The sequence below is a fragment of the Xiphias gladius genome, chromosome 21 (genome assembly GCF_016859285.1).
Source record: "Xiphias gladius isolate SHS-SW01 ecotype Sanya breed wild chromosome 21, ASM1685928v1, whole genome shotgun sequence".
In the NCBI taxonomy this organism is placed as follows: domain Eukaryota; kingdom Metazoa; phylum Chordata; class Actinopteri; order Istiophoriformes; family Xiphiidae; genus Xiphias; species Xiphias gladius.
Genome location: NC_053420.1, coordinates 22,857,656 through 22,882,856, shown reverse-complemented (window position 1 = coordinate 22,882,856; position 25,201 = coordinate 22,857,656). Strand labels below are relative to the sequence as shown.

The window sequence follows — 25,201 nt, the reverse complement described above, 5'->3', positions numbered from 1 at the left end:
ATGCTGTGTGTGGTTTCTCCCTATGGGCTTGTGTGTGTGACTGTCAAAGTGAAGAGAGAGGGAGGCAGTGAAAGGGGGGTATGGGGGGTTTGACGGTGGGGGGGCAGAGATAGAGGATATTTAAGAGAAAGAAGGGCTGTGCTCATGTCTGGTGTACAGCCAGTGACAGTACATGACATGCCTGGCAAAGACGGTGGGTCCCTTTTGAATTGAAATAAATATGAACCATTATATGTTAAAAATGCCAACTCTGTTTCTGTGTGTTTTAAGATTTTGCTTCTGGGTTGACATGGTGTTCCTCGTGTAAGACTTACCCCTGGCAGGGTCTTCTGCTCATGCAATGCATTCTGGGCTTTCAGGGCTGACTCTCTGGCACAGTAGGTGAGGAAGGCACAGCCTGAAATACAGCGAGAGAGAGCGATAATTATGATATGTGAACTGGGGATAGAGAAGGAGAAACAGCCAGGGGAGGGGGCTGCACCAACCATCAGAGAATAGCCAAAAAAACAAAACACACAAACACACACACACACACACACACACGAGCACACACAGAAACACACAGAGTAAACCTGAAGCCATAGCTCTGAAACTCTGTCTACATGGCCGGATTGGGAATTCGCTCGTGTTCATGTGTGTGCCTGCGAGTGTTTCTGCACAACGAACATCATTTCAGCAACTGAACAAACTGAGCATTTCTGCGTACACAAACGCATCCATATTCATGCAGAAAGAGAAATGAAATTGTGGCTTCGGAGATTTGTGCATTCTGTTGCGTGAAAGCCACTCTGCCCGCAAAACACATCGAATCTGACTGCGCTTTCTCCCTGGCAGTCTGAAATAGTTATCCATTCGTCCATTGCACTCTTCTGGCTGCTGTGACAGCGACAGACATCTCCCTGACAGCTTCCCTCTCTCTCACCCCTCCCTCCCCTCTCCTCCCTCCACCCTTCATTTCTCCATCTCTCTGCTCCATATGTTCCGAGACTACCCACAATCCTCGGTTTTGTTAGCACCTGGGCTGACATGTGGGGGTGGAAGGAAGATGGAGACGCAGGAGGCAAGGAAGAAGAAGAAGCCGTGGGGAACGTGTAAGCCATTCCCCCGCCACCCCCTGTTGACAGTGAGGCGCACGCCACTGTCAGAGAGCTGACAAACTGTCAATCTGCAGATCAAGGCTAATGATTCATGTGTTTGACAGTTTAATAAAACACTTACAAAGAAAACTGCACGATATACACTGTAGTGATGTGATTCAATTTCAGGCCTATTTTCCTCATACTAAATATGCAGGTGTTTAGCGTATTTGCTCTGGTGCAGACTGTAGGAAAAATTAGCTAAATGCAAAAAGTATTCATTTAAATTGTATTCAATTACCTTCAGTGAAAGAAAAAAAAATCGTGCACCAGGGGCGATTAATCTCTGGGTTTGCGCAACGATAACAATATTAGTAGACATTTGAAGCATTTGAAAATGAGTTCTTTTAGTGAACAGTGAGGTCATTTTTGGAATTACAGAAGTCTACATGCAAAGACAAAAGAACCACGGTTTGTTCTGAGAACATCAAGGACTGAGCATTAGAAGATTATCATAGACCCCTCCCCCCAAAAACACAAACAGTGCAATTTATAAAAAGCACCCCCCTCTTATAGCTCTTCCCTGTTGTAGTTCACTTTGTTCTTTTTGCATACTGGAGGCTATTTATTGTTGAGGGCAGCACTATGTACTGTATGTAGAAGCAGCATGCCTCTCATCCTCTCAGCTCCGTGTCTTTAACCCTAGGTCGTCCTGATGGCGGGACACTGGGGAGCTCCGCCTGTTGGTGTTTTTAATTAACGGGCCTCCCTCTCATTAGGCGAAGTGGGAGCTGGCCACTGACAGCTTGGCTACCTCTTCATCCTCTCCGGGCCTGTCATGTTAACGCTACATGCCGGGTCCGTCCCACAGGAAACACACACACGAGCCTCTGATTCACAGGCCTGACACTCAATCACACGTTTGGAGCGTAGGCACCCACTTCATCTGGTATATTCAGGGGTGGAGGAAGTATTCAGATCCAGCAATAGCACAATGTAAAAACACTCTAAATGTTAAGTAATTCAGTATGCAGAAGAATGTCATTGTTCTATTCTAATATTACATATTTGCATTGATTACTAATGATGCATGAGAGTGTAAGCAACATTTTAATGCAGGTATCTGAGACAAGACACTACAGGTGAATAGAGTAAAAATGTTATCTAATAGATATCACCATGAAACTTCCCCAGTTGATTACTTAAATTAAGACAATTATTTTTTTGTATTACAAGTTTTCTGAAAATGTGTGTTTGAATATGCAAGTGAGGCATCATCTAATTAAATATGAACAGAACAGAAATGTGAACACTGGATTAAGCCAGGTTCAAAGTTCTTGTTTCATTTTGTCGACATATTAGAGCCAAAGGTTTTTCCAGAGGGGAAAGAGATCTCTTTTTATCAGCCCATAAATCAGAAAATACTGTCAACACCCATAAAAAATAAATTTTTCGCCATGTTTTGGGGAATAAAATGTCATATAAATCAGGCTATGAATGATATGGCTATGACAGGCTATGAACAAACCCCTCTGTAAAAACCTTTAGAATAGAGATAGGAATAAAATGGGAAAGTTTAGTGTATGTAGGTGCTTCTGAAGTGGAGATTTCTGGCTCAGAGCCTGAGTAAAAACTCATCTTGAGAAAACGGCCTCTAAAGATATTTATTGTAAAATTCCACACATTTTTATTGGCAACCACTGTATACAGAAAAGTGTTTGGATCTGATGACACTGATCTTTAAAACGATACCTGTGATGACATGATGCAGACAATGTTTTTGCCTGCCATGTCTCGCCTTGGTATGGATACTGGTTAGGTTAATCCAGTGGTTCCCAACTTTTTTTGCCTGATGCACCCCCACGTACATATGGGCTGAAGTATCCCTTCATACACAACGTATTTCATTTACTTTTTCTACAATATCCATTGTTGCCATGTAATATCTGCTTGTAGCCACTAAAGCATGACTAAATGTTTTCATGTTTAGGTGTAGGAACTGACAGCACTTTGTTAAGATTAGAAAAAGATTGTGGTCTTAGTTTTAATGCAGAAAAAGGTTTAGAGTTACAGTTCGGGGGTTAAAAAAGTGGCAAAGGTGACTTGAAGCAAGGGACAAAACATGTTTACTGAGCTGACATGTAACGAAAGCCACGATCTTTTAATAACCTTAATCAACACACTTTTTTTTTGCAGCTTCGCCCTGATCCAACCCAACCACCTCCTTATGACTTGATCCTGGAAAAACGTTGCCAGGGAACACAGTCCAGGCAGCAATTACATTTCATTTCTTTTTTCATACAAGACACAGTGATTCTAGAATAGTTGATGTTTAGGCTGGGTCTCTATTTTCTTTTCACTAGATCTCCATTCATACTACTACCACTTGGAATGGCAGAAGATGTAATTTTCAACCATCTAGCCATTTTTTTTTTTTAGCTATTTTGATTTTATCTCGTTTACTGACTAATTTTCATGCACTCTCATGCAGCGCATGACGTTAAGCTGCTACAGCTGGGGGCATCCTGTTGACCTACCAGTTTAAAATGCTGACCATGCGCTCGCAACATCTCTGGTTTGAGTTTAGCTATGGACCTTTGTTACATGTCATTCCCCATCTTTCTCTCCCCACATTTCAAGTCAAATCTATACCGCATACTATCTTGTGTCTAAAATGCCTAAAAAACACTTAAAAAAATCTACTACAACTGACTCAGGTTGTAAGGAGTTGTGTTCTGTGCCTTTAATAACTGTTTGTTTATACTTGTCGTGACAATAAATATACTAAAGATAAGCCTTACTCTATTTTGTAACCCTATTAGTGTTTTCCTCCCAAAACTTCAAATATGTGGAGATATTTATGTTATTTTACCAAATCATAATTTCTATTAACCCTAATTAGCTGAGCCACTCCACAATCTTTTGACTACTGCAGAAGTTCCATTTAGGGTACCAGTACCCTTGGTGGGAAATATGTTTTAAATCTATAGCAATGCATCATGTTTCATACGTTTATCATATATTTTGTATGCAAAATCTTAATCTGCAACGTAACCTGGTAACTATTGCTGTCAAATAAATGTAGTGGAGTAAAAAGCAAATATTTGTCTCTGAAATGTAGTGAAGTAGAAGTGTAGAGTAGCATAAAATGGATACATAATGTACAACAGTAAAGTAAAAGATCCTCAAAACTGTGATCGACTTCAGTACTCCTATTTAGTTACATTCCACCATTTAGTGTATTCACATACATATGGAGGGGGCAAGCATGCTTGCATATGGTCTCACTCACACACTCTTACATACACAAACTCACGGAAAGTGACAGTCAACAAACGTTCAATTTATCATCATTGTCAAAAGTCAGATGCTGGCAGCAGCTCTAGTATCTGACTAAGACCCATATTGGCCCAGGAGAGAGAGATAAGCTGTTTGTTTCTGCTGTCAATGCTGCCAATTTGGTTTCCTATCACTTCAAATTCAAATCAACAGCAGCGCAGAGGGGATCTGAGAGAATGTGTGTATGTGTGTGTGAGACAGAGCGAGAGGAGAGGAGAGAGAAAGAAGGGCAAGGGAGCAAAAAGAAAGGGGGAGGAGAACAGCAGAGAGGAAAAGCAGAACAGTGAGGGATGCTTGGTAAGACAGGGAGAGGGAGAGAGAGTAGATAAGATCACCTAGCTTCTGTGAACACCATCCCCCTGTGTCCTACACTCGCTTCTTATCTCAACCATTGCAGACACCCTAAAGGGACACACACCCACCGAGAGAGAGAGAGAGAGGGAGAGAGAGAGAGAGAGAGAAACAGAACAAGAGTGAAAGACAGATAGAGAGAGAGGAATATGGGGAAGAAAAAGAGAGAAGATGAAAGAAAACAGCCAGGGAATGGTGGAGACTATGAATACTTACTGGTCGGGGGAGAGAGAAGACACAAGCTTCAGTGGTGAAATCCACCAACTGTCACAGCTGTGTTGGACCACAGAGCTTTGACCTTGCTAACTATAGGAAACCTTGACTTGATGAGCTCTCTTTGCCAGATGTAGTTTCCCAACAAGTTGACTGCTGAGAAACTATATCTTTCATCTTTTTATATCTACATGTGACAGGTGTCACTTTGCATTTTAAGTCAGGATCAATATATTTGAAAATCTAAGTAATTATTATTGTTTATTTAAAACAACTTCTCATTTGCTCTGTTATAGCTTAAGCATGTGTCATGAATTATAAAGGGATGTCACTGAAAATGTCACAGTTGTAATATTTTGCCAGATTTTCAACTTCATGACTAACTGCAAATTTTCAAGTGAAGAGTACTTAAGTTATTTTAGCCTTGGTTTTGTGGAATAGCATTTGGATCATAGGGCAGTAGCCAGAATTTTACACGTATTTTTGTTTTTCTTCGATTTCCTAACCTACAACTTATTTTTTACACCAGTGACTTATCACTTTTTAGCTGATACAGCCTGCGTATTACCAATCAGTTGCTTATCTATATATCCGGCAGACATGGAAGAACACAGTGACTGTATATAACGATGGACAACATGACTGCTCCCCAAAAGTGAGGCCGAAACAAATCGATTGCCACCTGGTGGCTGGCTGCAGTGTAGGTCATAAACCCTGCCCCCTCCCTGTTAGTGGATGGGACATGGGCCAAGCTAAAACATCAAAGTACATGTCAAATATATTTTTAAACTACTTATTCGATGCTATAAAAAGGGGGTGTGACGCCATGATTGACAGCTGTGTGTGTGCTCGCGATTGAGTTGGCCGGGGGTATGGGCAGGACCTCGATACCGCCCCTCGACCATCTGATCTCTGCTGCACAGACTCTGGCTCCAAATGATGTCACCAGCGCAAGATGGCAGCGCCTGTATCCAGGATATTTTGGCTTCATTTTTGTGCAGTGGAAGTGGGGACGTTACTTAAGCAACATTAGCATTCTTTTGGAGTCATGTTTGTGCCAGCATGGTGGATGTGAATATTCACTCTCCTTTAAGCTATGTTTTTTAGACCCCACTAAGTCCTGAGAAAAAAGTCGCTGACTTTGTCTGTTAGCCATTTGGCGCTGAGCAGGTAGCTCAAAGTGGGTTTTAGAGCTTTTTTTGTTGTTGCTTAAAAGAGCTGCCTGCAGCTGCTGGAAACAATGCTGATGAGGCCAGTGAGAGTAAACACCAAATAATAAATATGTCTTCATACCAAAATAATGTGTGGAAAGATGATAAAATACTATATGGTACTGAGGGGAAGTGCAGAGTCTGGTGATAAGCCTCTGTTGGTTTGTTCGCTATGAGTGGGTAACCTTTCACATACATATAGTCATGTGATCTATTGTTAATGTAAAAATACTAATTATAGCCGCTTTAAGACTTGGTGGCAATATAGTGTTGTACCATATGTAGATAAGTGTTCAATCAAATACTAAACCCTGTTATCATATTTTATTTATTTCAAGATTATACTTTTGCCTAAAGACAGTCAAAATGAGAGAAATTTAGTTCCACCATGTGTAATTTCTGTGTAATCACACAATGTCAATTTTTACGCAACAGGGGCGGATCGACCGGGGTGGCATGGGATGGCAGATACCACCCCTAAAAAATGCGTTGTCACCCCAATGCCACCAATTATTAAAAATACGGTGGGGTCCAAAAGTTTGAGACTTTCCCATTCACTTGATTCCCATTCACTTTCTTATGCCACCTTTAGATATTTCTATTCAGTGCTTTGCTCATGTGTCACAATAATGTCATGCTTTTCAGTTGAAGTATCTTCATTTGGGGTCTTGTCCAAGCAAATAATGATATATTAAATTGTTTGCGATTCAATCAGCGTATATATATATATATATATAAATATATATATATATACTACCCCACTACTACTACCCCCTCAAGTCTCCGTGCCATCCCATGAATATTTCTCTAGATCCGCCCCTGTTCCTCAAGTCATTAAATGTCCCTAATTCCCAGAAACAATACAGAGACCATGACCTCTCTGACATCAGTGCTAGCTAAGGCCCTGGATGGGGACACTCCAATCTTCAAATTCTCCTCTGAAACTAATTATGATTCTACTAAAAGTAAAACTACTAATGCATTTTTGAATTAGCGCTTTGCAGTGTTACTGGACACATGAATTACTTTTACTAGCATGCATTGCCTGACGCCACCCAAGACTAGAAAGCTTTGGGACAATGTTATTGCACAGAGTTCTCTAATTATCTTGTGCCTATTAATTCAAGGATAGTAAAAGGCTGACATAAAAAGTTCCCTCTTCTCACTCAATCCTTTTATTCCCAGCCACAGACGGGGCGAAACTCCCAGTGATCATTTAAATATTTCAGAACATCTTGGTGAGAGCCTAAAAAGAGTCAATAGCATTAAAAAGCTTTATCCACAGCGCAGCTGAAACTCCACGCTGCATAGCTCTGGAACTCTGCCTTGAAAAACTTTGGCATGAAACTTTGTTCGAAGCTGTCCAATTTCAGTCAGTCAATAGAAATCTCCATGTCTCCCCCACCTCAGTTCTGTTAACACTTATCTCCGCCTGAAAGGATTGACCAAGGACAGCCTCTGCTCAATAAACAGAAGAATGTTTTTTTCTCCTTTTTAAAAGATTGACCTTAAGACAAGAACATTCTAACTGGATTTTTGTGAGTCGTAAGGCTTAGATAACACTCTTCCATTCACTCCTGAAATGGGTCAGAGTAAAGACGAACATTCTTGACTTATTGTGTTCAGATAAATAGCTTATTAAGCCTTGGTCTTTTAGTGATATAGTAAAAACGAACACTACTGAATGCCAAAGAGGAATACTAATAAGTGCTGTATTAAGACTTTTCTGATTCAAGAATGATGAAGTTGCCCTTGTACTTCTCTAACTAGGGCACTCAATATGAACCATGTGATTGTTACTATTCAGTTTATATCTGATTCAAAACACCACAAAATTAAAGGAGAAAAGTTGAGAGTTGTAATAAAGCGAATGCTACTTTTAAATTCAAAGTATGGACAGCTATTGCAACAATGGTCTCTCAGGCTGTGTATCTCCTTTTTCGAACATGTTGATGACGTCTGACCACCTTATTTACTATACTGTTAATAGTCATATTTATATTGAAATGTTTTGGATAAGTTAAAATTGCAGACTGCTCCAAGTTAAGTATCTGGTTTCAAAGTGAAAAACCCAGACAAGCCTCCACACTTTTGGTTCTGTGAGGAATAGTAATTCAATAAAGTGAGCAACAGTCGCTCATATCCCCTTCACCTTTGCTGACCTTTCAGATCATTACTCACCATGGAAAAAAGAGACAGAGGATAGAGGCTATTTTAAGGGACACAGCCAAGGTCGCTAGGAACACTCAAACTTTCTACCCGTATCATCTTAAAATCTTTAATTTGCAGCTGTAAACCCTGATTAAATAAAAATACACTTTGAAACCCACAACTGTACTCTGTGTGAACTGGGAGAAAAAAAAAAAAAACTTCAATTACTGTAAAACAGGCCTTAAAAATTCAGGAGCTGTTTCAGGGGCTAATGAATGCTGGTCTTGAGTACGATATTATTTCAGCAGAGTGACGCAGAACTAAGGGGCAGTATTATGAAAGAGGAGGTGAATTCATTTATAATGGAGCATAATAGCAGTCCCAGCTCTCCAATACGCAACTATATACAGATCCCTTAGTCCCTCTCTTCAGGGGAACAAGAAGAATTTGTAATATAGAAACACACACTACAAAAGCCACTGAGTAAAAGACAGAGCAAAAGTTTATAATCAGGTGACGGATGAAACTCTGGGGACAGCACTACTTTGCATCTGTTGCATTTTTTTTTTTTTTTTTACCCTATTCTTAAAAGTGCAGGGCATTGTAATTTAGAACAATAGCGGCTGCAGTTGTAACTAAATTACTCTCAGAGACGAGGATATGAAGAGCCCAAATAAAAGTTATTATAATGAATCCTGGGTGAATACTGAGTTCTGACTGACTGGGAGGTGTCAAATAAATTTTAATAACTGGGCATTTCCTGCAAAATTGCTTTATCATCTTGTCAAATTAATGCACTCTGAGGGTTTGAATGGTGCTTTTCAGCAATTCAGTAAAAAATTACCTGAATAAATTGCTCAAAAATTGCCCAAATATGTGTGGGCAACTACTGTTGGAATAAAAATCACCTGATTCATGACAATAAAAGTTTTGAAAATCACTGATGAATCACTGATGCATATTAAACTGAAAATGGGTATATCTGTAGGCAGTGGTACCTTTAGAAGGCTATAAAGAAAAAACAAAAAAAAAACCCCAAAAAAAGCAGAACAAGTAAAGACCAAGAGAGTTGGATGTGGGCAACCTCCATATTAAAATGCATGCAGTAATCCAGAGATTACAGGTATTAATAGCAAATGCATGCGTGGTAAAAATTTTCTCACACACTTTGATGAACTCTCACATCACATACAACCATTGATAGGTAATGACAAAAACATATTTTTTATGACAAAAAACGTGCGGGAAAGAATTAAAGCCTTCAAATGGTATTCATGTGTGTGTTTGTGTGTGTGTGTGTGTGTGTGTGTGCGTATGTGTGTGTGTATGTGTGTGTGAGAGTCCCTGAAGATAACGAGTCCCATCTCTCGCCCTGCTTCCCAGAGTGGCCGTCTCTAAGCTGTGCTAATCGATTGGCGAAGGAGGAAAAAGGGCCAGCTTTAATGTGTTGCATGTGAAGGATTTACTGGAGAGCAGAGCCACTGAATCAATGGAGTAGAAAATGCATCATTAGGACAGTGTCACCCCCCCCCCCCACACACACCAAACCCTCCTACCCATCGCCCCTTCACTACCCCCCCCCCCACGGTCCTTCGAAGGTCGGGACAAAAAATACACGCAGACATACACACACTTATACCCACACACACATAAATTGGGCTTACATGTGATGCTTGAGCTCTCATGCAACAAAGTGAAATACCTTTCTAGACAACACTCACACCAAGTCCATCACATTTAACACACACTCATACACACACTTGTTAAAAGCTCCCCTGATGGCAAACACACACACATACACGTTCAGTGTCTAGAGCTGTCCGCAACACCTAGACGAAGCAATCACCTCACTTTCATCCTACCTCAGCCATTTTGTCAGGAAATGTTTAGGAGACCCAAATTTAGCCTTTCGAGATATTAATTATTAAACGTGGAATGGAATCAGTCCTAAAATGAACCAAAAGTCTTCACTATTACGTATGAGGTCGGACACTCTGGGAAGTGTATTCATGCTGACTAATATAATGATGTACGACAGATAACAGATGGACTTTTTCTCGGAGCATTTTCATGCCTAAATTACAACAGTTCAGTGTTTCATTTGGGAACTTTATACTTGGCAGAGTGGAAAAACCTCTGAAACAGTGTTTAGGTCATCATGGGACACTAAAACCCTCCTCTGAAAATCAGCCTACACAGCACTTTATTTCTGAATGTCTTGCGTCATCTCTTAAGTGATTTGGGCCGCTCCTATGTACCTCAGGGCTTTAACAGACAGAATATACCACCCCAGTATCCCTAGGAATTACATCCACAGTGGATGATTCTGAAGACTTATGACTGTCATGACTTATGTCCAATCACAACATTCAGTACCAACACAGAAAGTCATGTGCCTTATATGTAGTGAGGTTGAAAGTTAGGGTCTGACGATGGGGTTGTGAGTGGGCAATTTGGCCTGTTTGACTTTAATGCATGAGAATGGAATTCACCATCAGTCGCTGACCTGCAGTTAATGTTCAGGCTTTTTATTAATCCTAACCATGATTTTTTTGAATTTAACATACAATAGTTGCCATGCACAGATTTTGCAGAGAGTGAGAATTTTACAAACATTGGCACTGGATGTGAAAAATGTTGTCAGTAGGTGTTTTTCCATCTACCTTTTGACAGAGAATTTTCAAAATCACAATAAAGTTTTTTTGCTCGGTTGAGGTGGAGGAGTTGGTGTATCAATAGAAGCAAAATGTGACAAAGTGCAATGGAAACAGACTTAGCAAATAAATCATGACATACACAACGTATGTGACTTAAATGTCAACTGAAGCTTCCACCCACTGGAGAAACGAAAACTTGTGGCGGACAAAAACATCAGATCTGTGTGGACCAATGAAGAGACTTTAACCTTCCTCAATTTAATACATGAAACAAACATAAACATGAAAGTTACGTCATGTTGTCTATATTGTTTTCTACCGTTTGAGGTTTGACTGGCGATTTCTAAGCTTTTTTTTATTTTACAGCCAGCAAGACAGGCTAAGACAGATAGATAGATTGATTGATAGATAGACGTTAGGAGCATATAGTGCCAACAGTCAAGCAAGGACTTGGCAAAGCCGATTAATCAAAAATCCGTCTGCAGATGAATCATGTATCACTAAGAAGACAAAGTGCTTTATTTCTGTCATGGGAGTGGTCCCATGTCTCATCCCCCTGGTAAAACACTTACAGGATAAACACTCCCATTAATATTCCTCTGTGCACCTTTCTTCTCCACTCCACTCTCCTCTCCTCTCCTTTCCTCTCCCTGTCCTATTATCCAGCATCGGCGGACATCCTGTCCTGTCCCGTCCCCCTTGCCAGCCGGCAAGATGGAGATGAGAGGATGATCCAAACGCAGAAGGGGGAACATGAATCATTACACTTCCTGTTGTTGCACGCCGTCCGGGGAAGGAAGAGTGAGGACGCCCCCCGGGCTCCGATTGATTCCGGAGACTTAATTGGGTTTATTAGCCAAGATGTTGGGCCCCGCGAGGAGGCTCCCAGAGGCCGCCTAGTCCCCCCCGCCCACCCCCATTCCCACTCTTCTGAAGGAGAAAGCCTGCGTAATTGTTTTCCCTCCATCTTCTGTGTCATTGTCAGATGGGTCCTGCGGGATTATTAGCAACCCCAGGTCCCTCAATAATTCATCCAGAGCTATTTATACACAGATGGAGAGTCCTCTAAAGTCTCCCCCAGTGAGCTTATCTGACGCTTAGACAGACAGACAGAGGGAGAGAAAGCAATAAAGAGAAACAGTGCTACAAAAGGAAAAGCAAGACACAGATAGACAGAGAGAAAATAGGAGAGACGTACAAAGAGAGTAAGAAGGACGGAGAGAGGCGATCACAGGCAGAACTGCAAAGACAAGCAACGTAGGTCTGACAATGTATACGGTGGGAGTGAGAGAGAGCAGCGCTTTAGGTAGACACAATGACAATGTTTCTGGTGTGCATTGAGTTTCAAGGTGAAACTCTCTCATCCGCTTTGCCAAAGTGAACAAAAGCACCGTCCCGGGAATAGCATACCCTCACACAACACACATTAATGGCTTTTAATCCCCCCCCCCCTTTTTCCTCCATTTAACACAATTAAGATGTTTGCAAAGCTAACATGGACCACTAGTCGCTATAGGAAGGACAGATGAAAGACATTCACGGATTTCCATATGCAAAGTAAACACAGTTATCCGTCCTTCCTAACGTGTCAATGCGTAAGACCAACAAAACAGCAGCCAGCCATTTCTTAAATCACCTAATAATTCACTAACATAACATTAACACATTAGCATATTAACATTAGCTTGTTAAGTAGCTTCTAATCCCAAACAGATAGTGGTTGGGCTACACAAGGCTGCATGACGGCATGCTTTTAATAGCTTTGGAGATACCTGTGTCTTTCCGCCTGCAAGTTGAGGGGACATTTCGTTGTCGTCAGACTAATGAAGCCGTTGGCGCACAAAGTTGATTTTCAAAGTCCCTTTGTTGGTGCTCCAGACACAGATAATTATATATATTCACCCCCTTTGGCAGTCACTTTTATCCAGCTCATTTAGAAAGCTTGGCTTCCTCTTGGACAAATTGGGACATTGAAAGGCAGATTGGAGTGATAGTTTTTACATTTTGCATCGATGGCACATTAATCAGGGCAACTATAGCTATGGGAAAAGATTCGCTCAAACAACCATTTGTCAGTTGCAAATAGTATTACAAAAGTTATGTCATTATCTAAAATGCATTTTTTTCTGCCTGTATAAAAGAGTCTTGTACTGTAAATCCATAATGGACCAAAACATGGGAGCTTAGCTCTGGAACCTAACTGCCAATTAATTTACAGAATGCACAATAAATCACAAGCAAACATTTATTACAGGCGTAAGTGAGGGAGTTTTTTTACTGCTCAAAGTCTATAACAACTCAGTCCACTGAAGTGCATCAAGGAGAGCATCACCTGAACCAAAAACTGATATTTGTAATAGTAGAGTTTTTAAATAGAAATGAAGTTGTGCTGAATTGACTGTAAATTAATTACTTCCACGTTCCTTCTTTGGCGGTTAATTTTTATTAGTTTCAAAAGGGAATATTCAAGATTTAAATGTTGCAATGCTTTGCATATTCAATTTGAACTTAAAACCAGTTTTAATTAAAGCATTTTTGGAACATGATGTTTGAAACTAGTTTCCTAATTTTCTACAACATGTGGTTTGTGAAATGGAGTTTTGTTTGCTTTGGGTAGAGCCAATGCAAAATTAATTGCTACTGCCCACTGTGTCCTCATGGTATTGATGAACGATCCATAGAGGAACACGTTTTCTCTCTCCCTCTCTGTCCTGCACACATACAACTACGCACACACACACACGCACACACACACACACACACACACACACACACACACACACACACACACACACACACACACACACACACACACACACACACACACACACACACACACACACACACACACACACACACACACACACACACACACACACACACACACACACACACACACACACACACACACACACTTCTGTAGCTCTGGGGAAAGCTAAGCTTATCAACTAGCCAATGCTCACACACTCACACATGTGCGCACACGCAGACTTCTCTGTCTCTATCTATAAACCCCATGAAATCATTCCACAGCAAGTGAAGCGGGGTATATATAGGTTTGGCCAGGATTCCCATCTCCTGTTCTGTGATTAAAGGACCAAACTAATAGGCTCTGTCTCGTTGGGAACCTGCATGGGGCTGGAAGAGACCTCAGAAGCCATTAAATTGCAAATCTGTAATAATTTGCTGAAGGCTTTCTGTCCAGATCATTCCCTGGGCTGATTTGTGCATTGAGGTAGCGCTCTGAATGGCCAAGCACAAACCCAGCTGAGCCCTCCGGCTAGCCGGCCAACTTAGTCTACTAGAGGGCACACTCCAGATTCACTCAGGGCCATATTTACTTTACAAGAAACCACAGTGCAAAGTTGTGCTGTGCCCCTTACACTTCATTTCTGCCTAAAATCTGCACAAAATTAAAGCCTGATTTATGAAGGCAGCAGCTAATAAGCTGCAAATAAGCAACTATGCTGGTCTTCTGAGTGAAGAAGAGGTTAAAAGGTACAAAAAGGTGCAGGCAGTAGTCTGAAGGGTATCTTATCTGCTCAAAAAAGAAATCAAAATTCTGTAATGTTGAAATAAATCTAATCTTTGATCAAAATGGTCATTCCAAAGTAATAACAATTATGTATTTTTTATGAATGCCGGCAAAATATGTAGGAGTTAAATCAACTTCTCAAGAAAATAAAAATGAGGTACAATTAAATGTATAAAAGAAAAGACTGCTTGTAAAAAATACAAGGTGCTGCAAACTGAATGTCTTATCAAAAAGAGTGCACTCAGCAAAGAGTATCAGCAGCTCAGTCAATGCCACGTTCAAGTTCAGTTTAATAACCACAGCTACAACTCCCTGTTTGCTCTTTGTTGGGTGTAAATAATACAATGCAATCACACATTGCATTTGTTTGCTGTTGGCTACTGATCTCGTTTTTGTTATATATTGTTTTTGAACTCATTCAGTGCAACTCTTCTGTAGAATAGATTAAAAATTGTCCTTACCACCTCAGTCGCATGTTGATAAACCCATGAAAGTTTTTACCTGTATTTTAAGGCAGCGAATCCTCTCTGCAAAAGTGAACCTCATAAACTGTGTGAATCTGACTTAATCCAGCAAAATGTCAATTGTTCACACCTATGTTTCATATCATATTTGCGAACGCCTCCATTAAACACCCTAAGAAACATATGCTTTCAATCAGATTTCAGCATGAGCAATGAGATCCTATGTGAATGCTCAGTTCACCGACGAAGTTGGAACAGTTTTGATTATTTCTCATGAGAAATTTCTGTATTTGTGTTTTCATCTTGGTTTTTCTGAGTGGTTTGAAGTGGACTGTTGTTAGTTGGGAAAAGATTATGTCACATACTACATACATACATAGAAAGATTTAGCAACATTTGTTTTCTTATGTTTCCTGGCCATTGTCAATCAAATCAGATCCATCAATTAGACCCATCCACAGTCCTGACAAAGTGGATAAGCTGAGTTTTTTTTTCTTATTACTTTTATTATAACTAAGGATGTTTTTCAGTCTCAAGAAACTTTGCTTTTTATTTAATTATGAATATTTAAATTTATAGAGAAACACTAAACATTTGAAATCAAGTTTTCTGGGGCTTAAATAAATCTATATAGATGAGATGGGGCTTCACTGATTACATGCTTGCTGTGCATCACACGACAGGCAAGCTGAACTTCCATGCTGGTTTATCAGTGCCTGTTTGAGATGAAAAACAAAAGTCTTAGAAAATCTGGGTCTCAGTGACGCTGACGCAAACACACACACACACACACACACACACACACACACACACACACACACACACACACACACACACACATGAAGTAACACACACACCTACTTTGCAGTGCATTCAAACTAGTGACTCCAGAAAAACAATGCTTTGTTGAGACTCTGTTGCTGCATGAGGCCAAAATGAGATACTTCAGGATCACCCAAATGCATCAAAGGGATTCAACCTTGTCTATGTCTACGTACTGTATGTAATGCTGTACATGAAAAAACTGCAGGAGCTAATATTGGGAAAAAAATCCCGCACACAACAAACTGACAAATATACAGTAAGACCTGTCCCATTAACATGTTGTCAGACATCCTGCTAATATGTAGGGCACTTGCTTTTTACCCCCGGGGTGGCTGGGAGCTGCAGGGGTCTAATTCTGCTCCCATCCCAGGAAGGTCATTCTCCCTTCTCGAGCCATGATGGCCACGGAGTAGTGCTTAAATCTGGAAAAACGCAGCCTATAAATTACAGCAGAGGACAGAGGGGTCAGAGCCTGGCATGGAACTGGGCCAGAAGTTATCAATCTGCCGGGGCCAGCGAGGGCGACATCTGTCTCTGGGACTCCCTCACTCTTTCTACTTCTCACTCTGTCTGTCGTTTTCCTTTCCTGCTTTTAAGTCTTTTCTTTACAGCCCCTTTCCCTCTTCCTTTTGGTCACTCTGTGCCTGTCATTGAACAATCTCTCTGTGCCTCCATTTTTAGTCTGCACCTGTCTTAACAATCTCTGCTCTCTTTCTTGTATATATCTCTGCCTCTTGATATTCTCTCCTTCTTCGTGTGCAACCCCCCGCCACACACCCCCCTGCGAACTCTCTACCCTGGATCTCCCTCGCCTCTTTTCTCGCATTCTCTTACATCATCCGTGTTTCAACATCTCTCTAATTCTCCTTCCCTCTCTCCTTCTCTCTGTCTTGAGCTCCTTGTCGTTTTACGCACTCTTGCACCATCTCCCTCTGCAGCGATATGTTTTGGTTTATCTGCTCTCCAACCAGCAGGATAGGATAAAGCCTTGATGTGCTTTCTCTCAACGTGATGCCAATATGATTTGAATGGTAATGTCTGATAGCAAAATACACTGACCTGCACAGTTTTTGGGGAATGAAAATGGAATGATATGGACCCAGCGGGTATCCAGAAACAAATACGAAATTTGAAATATAAACCTCAAAGCTGATGAGTTGCCTTATGTCATTCAGAGCTGTGCCAACTGACCGTATTTCTTAAATATAAAACAATTACAAATCTTCTCTGAACTGATTTGCTAACTTCAGATATTCCTTTTACAGCTGATAAAGAGGAGTAGTAGTTTAAATATAGGATGCTGACTCTGGGAGTCAAAAAACCTGTCAAACGTAATCTACAACCAACATTTCTTTTTGGTTGATGCTTCTGCTAATTTCATCAGAAAATCTTGCATTACATTTGCTACCGAAATCCTCGAAAACTTCTGCATGACTTATTAATCCTCCATTTTCTGAATCAAACTTGGCCTTGAATAATTGAGAGGGATCTCTGAAAAGCCCTAACCTCCATTCCCACCTTCCTTTTACAAGTCAACGTGGTGCATTTTTAATTGGGGAACATGAAACAGGCATGGAGTTCGATGGGAAGAAAGTGAATTGAATCAGGGACACTCAAACCTGGCAGTCATTGCACAGCGTCAGAGTATGCATGCATACAGAGAAGGCTAAATATGTGTCTGGCCTGACAAGTCACACATGCTCAACAGTCTTTGACGTGCTTTCTGTCTGGGACAAATAGTACACGGCTCACGTAATCCCTGCTTTAGAGTATCCCAGCAGGCAGACCCAGATACGCCACTTCGAGTTATGTTTAGCAATTTGGTTGAGAATAAACATCAAATCAACTTTCTATGAACCATAAATCTCCAAAGCCGAAGGATTTGTTTAGTTTATGTGAGACAATTTTGTATGGGCTAAAAAGGTAATAGAAAGTATATGTATTGTTTATGGGAGAAATACTGAGGAACTGTTACACTATCTATTTGCAATGTAATAAAAATATTTAGCTTTTTCTGTAATATTTGAACAAAACTTGACCTTGACAACAATATTAGAAATAGAATTAACAGAAAAAAATATATTACATGGAGTTTGAAATGAATAAAAGACATTTGGAGCAGAATATGTAACAAGAATTAATACTTGCTGGATGTGCATTAATGGGCCACTGCCACAATTAGCTGTGGCAAAGTTTGGTTCTATTTCTCATATTGCTGCTGTGTCATGCTGCTCTTTCCTAGTGGAAAGCCTCTGCAGTAGGGCTGCAAGTGGACCTGTGCTTATGTGCATACTGACGGTTTGAGTCAGGTTTGGGCCTAAAATATAAATGTTACAATTAAACATTAAAAGTTAACATGAAATATTGCTTTAGCTTTGGCTAATATTTATATGATATGCACATGTAGTACTTTACTCTGCAGCACAGCATACACACACATATATATCCAAAACATAAGCACATTAGGATGAACACATGCGAAAAAAATTCGGAGAAAATGTATTCACATCCATATAAATACAAACATATGCTGTGCACACACAGATATTGGGCATGGATATTATATATTCCCTATAATAATGCCTCATGACTGTGCAAAGCTTGATAAAAGGAGCCAGTAGCTCTAATCCAAAAGACAAAACATCGGTTTCCAAGTTCATACACAGAGGAGATTTATAACCTCTTGACTGTTGAACAAAGGAAATGGTCTTTAAGCCTTTTACACAAATAACTACATATAGAGCAAGGTGCCCGTATATATATGGTGCATGGCACAGATAATAGATCCAGAAATGGCACAAAATGTAACATATACAGAGTTAAATAACAAAGAGACAGAAATCACATGTAGGTTCACTGTAGCAGAAGTTGTTGGAGAACTAGGTGAACATGCTTATATACATTATCCTCCATGTTCATGTAAAAAAATTCATATCAAGCTGAAAAAGAGCAGGGCTGTTCCCTTCAGGACGTTCTTAGTGTTAGCAATACAGACCTAAATAATGGCAACCATCACTAGAACAAAAGTAAAACTAAAAAAAAAACATGTAAGACTTTCCAATATTTCAAAGCTATTGCATTCCCCATCTCTAGAACCAGCCACCGGTATTTGAAGCAGGGGGGTGTGGAAGTGGTATTAAGGGTAGTTAAAAGATTGAAGAGGCCCAAAGGGTCAACTTTTTAAAAATTTAACACAAAGCACAATAATACTTAGCTGATGTAAGAGCCTTGAAAACAGAAAATATTTACCTCTCCAAGGAGCATTTGTCGAAAAAAATATTTTTTTTCATCCTCTGAAAGAATGGTACACCAGACACCAGGGCAATGCACACGGCAATTGGAATGCAAGACTAAGGAAATAAAAGGATGGAAGCTGGTTCAAGTTATTTAGCCTCTCGTTATGGAAAACAAAAGGGCAAATGTTGATGAAACATTTAAGGCGGACTTTATTTTAACCCAGTTCTGGGCTGTCGGCCGAGGAGTTTAACAGTGTCAAAAGGAAGGAATGAAAGCTTTTTCCCTGTACATATACATTTTTCAGTAATTTTTTCTGCGTCAGAAATTGTTGGAAACATCATGGATCACTTTTGTATATATATATATATATAATATTGATCTCCATGTTCTGACATAGTCTGTGGTGTTTTGGCAGGGATAAAACTTCACACACCTGGAGCGATGCTCTTTGTAAAATTCATTTGAAAAGTAAAATAAAAAATGCTGTTGCACAGACCCAGTATCTATCTATACATCTATCTATCTATATGAAAATTGTTGACATCAGCAGCCTTCCTGACCTGTAACGACAGCCACAAATCTTCAGTGATGTGCTTCTCCACAGGTCAGCACTGCCATCAACAGTCCAGCTATGACTTTGCCATATGGAACCTTTATCTACACACTGGCACATACGTATATGATATATGCTGACTAGACCACTTTACTGCATGATACTAGGCATGCATATGCTCCTGAACTATCAACACAAAAAGTTTTCTGTGAAGCTAATGCAAATGACAAGCCTAAATGACAATGTACGTGTAGTATTTCGAGCTAAATCAACGTTGATTTTGAATGAACACAGTGTATAACTGTATGTGCATATACTCTTGTGCATAGTTGTGCCAAACTTGCAATTTCTGAGAGCTTGCTGAATGAGTGTCAGCTGGTTTCAGTCAGCCTGTAAGAAGTGAGATGAGATGATTGGTTAGGTAAAGCTATCACTTAACATTATGTCCCTCTCTCTATGTATGTAAAGGTCAGTGGTTTTAATGAGAGGATTGCTGAGGTCAGAGGAGCCAGAGGAATCCACCTCCCTGACAGGCATCATGACTCCAGACCTGCCGTTAGCATCCTAATCCTTGCAAGAGTTCCATGAGCACTCCCTCCTTTGGCTTGTTGCGGTCATCTCTCACTGTGACTAACTGGCTCCCTGCTCGGCCATCAGCCGGCCCCCATCTGACAGTCCCATCCAATAATAATGGACAACAGAAGCAGTGCTGCCTTGACAACGGTCCTCCTGACAAATTAGACTCACTGTACTCCCTGCTCTGGCTCCGCCTCTTGTTTCCCTCTTGTTGCTTGGCAGTTCTGGGCTCTGCCAGGACAGGGGTGGCGGGTGCGGTGTTGCGCTGGTGGTCGAGTGTACTTTAGGAAGCGACCTCCTCTGTGACACATGTTGCCTTTCTCCCTGACAAAATGCTCGAAATCGATTGCGATGCCTCTTCATAGAAATGGGGCACAATGTGGGGCCTGAGCGTGCATCCTGAGTTGAGCTGAGTGGAGGATTCTGGGCCAGGGAGGAGAGGAGGAGCACATAAACACACACACACACACACACACACACACACACTCACTCATAGATACACACAAAGACATTCATTCCAAACCAAATGCGAGAGGAGGAGAGAGAAGGATCCCACAGTGAGGATGATGCAACTGGAGTGAAATTTTTCGGCCGGAGCGCATGCTGCATTAACGCAGACCTGCAGGACGGAGAAAAAAAACATAGCCTCGCTTCTTTCTTTCTTTGTTCAAAGCCAAATTTGGTTTTATCCTTCTCCTTTTTTGCAGACTGTACTTCTCTAATGGCAACCTGTAACACCTAATTGCCTGCAATAAAACACAGCATGAGTGTTTCATATTTTTGGCATCATGACTTCCTGGCCTCACCAAACACGATAAGCTCAATGATCTGTTCTGAACCTGCTTCCCTGACATATTCAGTTAAAAGGGCTGAAATACCAAAACCACAGGCCTTCAGTGGGAACCGTAACTCCCTTTATGACCTGCACAGATTATAGCCCCCATCTGTAGAATAAGACATCTGCAGTATGGGTAAATTTAAATGAGATTACTATTGGTCATTACGCTGTGTTTCCACTTGTTTGATGTCAAACATATTAAACCTCATATGATCATATAACCCTTTTCTAGATTATATAATGGTGTAACAGCCAAGGTGTCAATCATTAATCACCACAGTTCATTTCATACAGTGGACTAGTGGCTTGTTAGTGAAGAAAACCTTTGAAAAGCAGGTGATCTGAACTAAAGACCTGTGACATTTTGTTAACATCACTTGGCAGGTCAAAATGAACTATCTGGCCCAAATTTAAATGAGGTTTCGACACCTGCTTTGACTTTGACTCACTCTCTGGCTTTGTAACCACTTTAACTGTCTGAGCCTATAGTGAGAGCTGTTGCTAATGTATTTGGTTAGGCTAAGGACAAATATATTACTCGCATTAAATTACCAGCAAACGAAACAACAGCAGTAAAACAAACTTGGTGACACTTGCATTTGCATTTGCCTGTGAAAAAACTAGGATGTAGACAATAAAGGTTTGGCTAGGAACACAATACTGCCTGAAGATGTGACAGCAATAAACAACAGACAACACCTTCAGTTAATAAATGTGTTCCCCATATCATCACAGCTCAATTGCCCCGGTGATTATTACATGGAATCAGGCTGATGAATTGCGCTAGCGATCATATCTACACATTCTCTTCTTGAATAGATCCCCACCTCCAATGCTGCATTGCCAGGGAGAAGAGAAAGACAGAGGGCTGGCTCTTTGTGCTAGCCATGCCTCTCAGCCCCGTTGTGCTTGGTAGCAGCAGCAGCAACAGCAGCAGCAGCAGCAGCAGCAGCAGCCGGTGACCATTATAAATGGCCTCTATTAGCATGGCTCGGTCGCAGAGGGGAGAGAAATAAAATCACTGGGAGAACGTAGGCCTGCACTGGTGTCCCTGCGCCCGCTCCCAGCCTCTGCAGACCCCCGTCCCATGCTCCCCTCCTCCCCGCTCCCTCCACCCCTCCATTCCAAGGGGACAGAATCCTAAAGACTAGATTACTAGTGATACATGGAGTCATTATGGGGAGGGTTATGGCAATAGTATCACAGGCACGGCTGACAATGGCTATAATAGGGGTCTCTTTCTTCAGAGGTAGCATTACCCTAGCAAAGGCTGTTTCTTTAGGCTTGGTGATGTACAGCAGAACAGGATGAGGGCCTTTTATTACCTGCCGCAGAGAAAAAAAGCTCTCGAATATCTAGCCGAGAACCATGCGTATTTCTTTGCAAAAGTGCCATGTCTCTGTGGGTAAAGTTAAATGAACACAACAGAATCCCCAGATAAGGTATTACATTGTTAGTGATGAAAGTTATCAAGAATGTGCAATTTGAAAAAAACACAGGTAGAACTAAATTGTAAAGGAAATGGCAGTCGGTCATCTACAGTCTCTGGTTCAAGCTGAGGCTTTTTAACTACCACAGCCATTACAGAACATGATGCACTGTCACTGAAAAGACAACATGTCAGTGTAAGTCCAAGTACACAAGTGAATGTGTTTTGACACAAAATTGTCATCAACAATAATGGTTAAGATGGATTTAAATAGCTTTAATTTTACAAGACAGAAAAAATAGATGGAGCATAAATTATTTTTCTTCCAAATATTTGTATAATTGTTTGTAAGTGTGTTTACTCTTGTCTCAAACTCTTGCTGTGATGACATACCCTACCTGTTTCATGTTATGGTGTGTAGTCTTCAATAAAACCAGTATGACGACAGTGTACACAGTCAGTCACTTTGCCTGTTATTTGTGGGACGTGTTGTCTTTTACTGCTAATTTGGGAATCTTCTATGGAAACCGTAGGAAGGTGTTAGGAGTCTGTGTGGGGAACGCAGCCTTCAAACAGCTTGCACTGAGCCAGCGAGCTGGTGAGCCAGGGAGTAGCTGTTGCCTCCAGCTAGTTAAAATATGAGCGCAGTGGGGGCTTGCTAATGAAAGCGGGGGCCCAGCCCGGGAAGCAGGGCTGTATATTGCGGTGAGGAGACAGTTCTTAGAATCAGCTGGCGAGCCGTGCCTATAGTTCTGGGCCCACTGGTGATTAACTGTCCAACAGGGAGTCGCCACTACAGCTGGGCTATTAATAAGAGATAACCCCCCCCTTTTCCCTTCCAGCCCTCTTTGGTTTCCCCTATGCCTGCAGACAATCTCCACCCTTTGGAATTATTTGTATATCATAATCATTTCCTGACACATGGTGCATGTCACACATTGTTTACATGGGGCAGAAGAGGCTTTAAAGGGGGGAGGGGGTTCCCAAAAAGTGATAATAGCTCCTTCTTAATGTACTTTGCTCCCGTGGGAGATGTCCTGCAAGTATAGCAGATCAATTAGTGACCTCTCGTTAGATGGTGATTTGCAGAGAATGACCCTTCCCTTGAGAGTAGAAAATAAAATACAAGGTTAAAGCACCAAAAGTGAAAGGCTGGTCGTTAATATTACACCACGAGGCCATGTAATATTGTCACACCAAAAGTTTATGATAATTCACTGGCATCAACGCTATAAGAAAGAGATCAGCTCTGTGTCAGTCAGCCAGACACCAGGAAAAGTTGTAAAAATAGACCTGGGGAATAAACTGTACACGGTTAGAAAGTTATAGAAATATTAAAATATTTGTATTTTTTTTCATTTTCAGGGAGGAATAATTGTGGCCAACTGAAAATCTTAGAAACCTTAAAGGCTGTAGAAAAGTACGATATATATTCATAGGCCTACTCCCTCTGTGTTGCACACGTGTGTACACACGTGCACGCGCGACTACGCCCCCCCCCAAAAAAAAAAAAAAAAAAACCACCCCCAACAAACACACACACACACACACACACACACAAACACACACACACACACACTGAGAGAGTTACGGGCAACAGAGTGTGGTACTGTGCTGCGGGCAATCAAACACAGTCTCCCCGCTATTGCAACGTGAAAACGTGAGGTTAATGGCCTGGATTTAGAGCTGTAGTGAATGAAAGCAGGTTTACAACCGCCGGACTAGATGCGTGAATACTCCTGTGCACTCTGCCCGAATAGGAACATTGCTCCTCCTAATATCACCCTACATAAATTCATGCCGTCGTGACTCCCGATTCGTGACACTCTGGTGCTTGAATATGTTTGCTGAGTAAGGTTTAAAAAAAAAAAAAAATTAAAAAAAAATGATGCACTGAATTTCAGAACCCATGACAAGTCTAAATTAAAAAAAAATAAAAATTAAAAAAAAAATCATTTTTGGGTGCCTCAAGCCAACAACAACATATGCTGCTTAAAGTCACTCGGGCTTCAGCACTACAGCTAATCGCACCATTTGCCAACAATCGTGCAGTTCTATATCAAATCATGCACGAATTAGGAGCCTCACTCTCGCCAATGTGTGACAGAATTTGCCCTGAGAAAAACAAGTAGAGCCGTAGTTGTCTCAGGGAACATGGGCATAACCAACCTTTGTGCATGCCCGTGAATCGGTCCTTGAGCACAGTGAGCTCGTAGATCTTGCCGAACTCCTCGAAGAGGGGCCGGAGGTCCTTCTCGTCCAGGTTGCGGGGGATCTGACCGATGAAGAGTTTGATGGCATCGTGGTCCTTCATGGGGATGGTGGCCGGGCAGCCCGCCGGGCTGTGGCTGTGGCTTAATCCGTTCACGAGCCCGTTCGTGCTGGCGGAGACCACACCGACGCCGTGCACCGTGCCGTCCACCTGCCCGTTGGTTAAAGTTGCCATCTTCGGACCGGCCAGTGAGTTGGGATGGGTGCAACAGCAGCAGATATTGATGGTGGAGAATCGTTTTAGGTTGAAAAAAAAAAAAAAAGCTGGTGGAAGTCTTGGTCAAAATTTGGTTCCGGGACCAAGCCGTGCCAGAGCTGATTCCGCTCTCGTCCTATCAAAGCCAATATTTACACTGATGTGAAAACACATGTAGCATTTGGCGAAGACGCATATCAAAAGCGCGCAAAGCCGTTGGTCCCGGTGGAGGCTTTGATTCCTTATATTTATGTCCTACCCAATAACTCGTTCATTGAT

The 25,201-nt window shown here is 41.3% G+C and overlaps 1 protein-coding gene across 31 annotated transcripts in view; it reads right to left on the bottom strand.

Moving 5' to 3' along the window:
• celf4 (CUGBP, Elav-like family member 4) overlaps positions 1 to 24,901 on the bottom strand; it is an 80,663-nt gene extending 55,762 nt beyond the window's left edge. For all 31 annotated transcript variants that reach the window (XM_040159267.1, XM_040159287.1, XM_040159273.1 and 28 more), the window contains exons 1-2: positions 24,625 to 24,901; positions 315 to 397 (exon numbers count right to left, since the gene is read on the bottom strand). In XM_040159267.1, the coding sequence (XP_040015201.1) occupies positions 315 to 397; positions 24,625 to 24,901 (360 nt within the window). The remainder of the gene's footprint in view (positions 1 to 314; positions 398 to 24,624) is intronic.
• Positions 24,902 to 25,201: the final 300 nt, after the last annotated feature.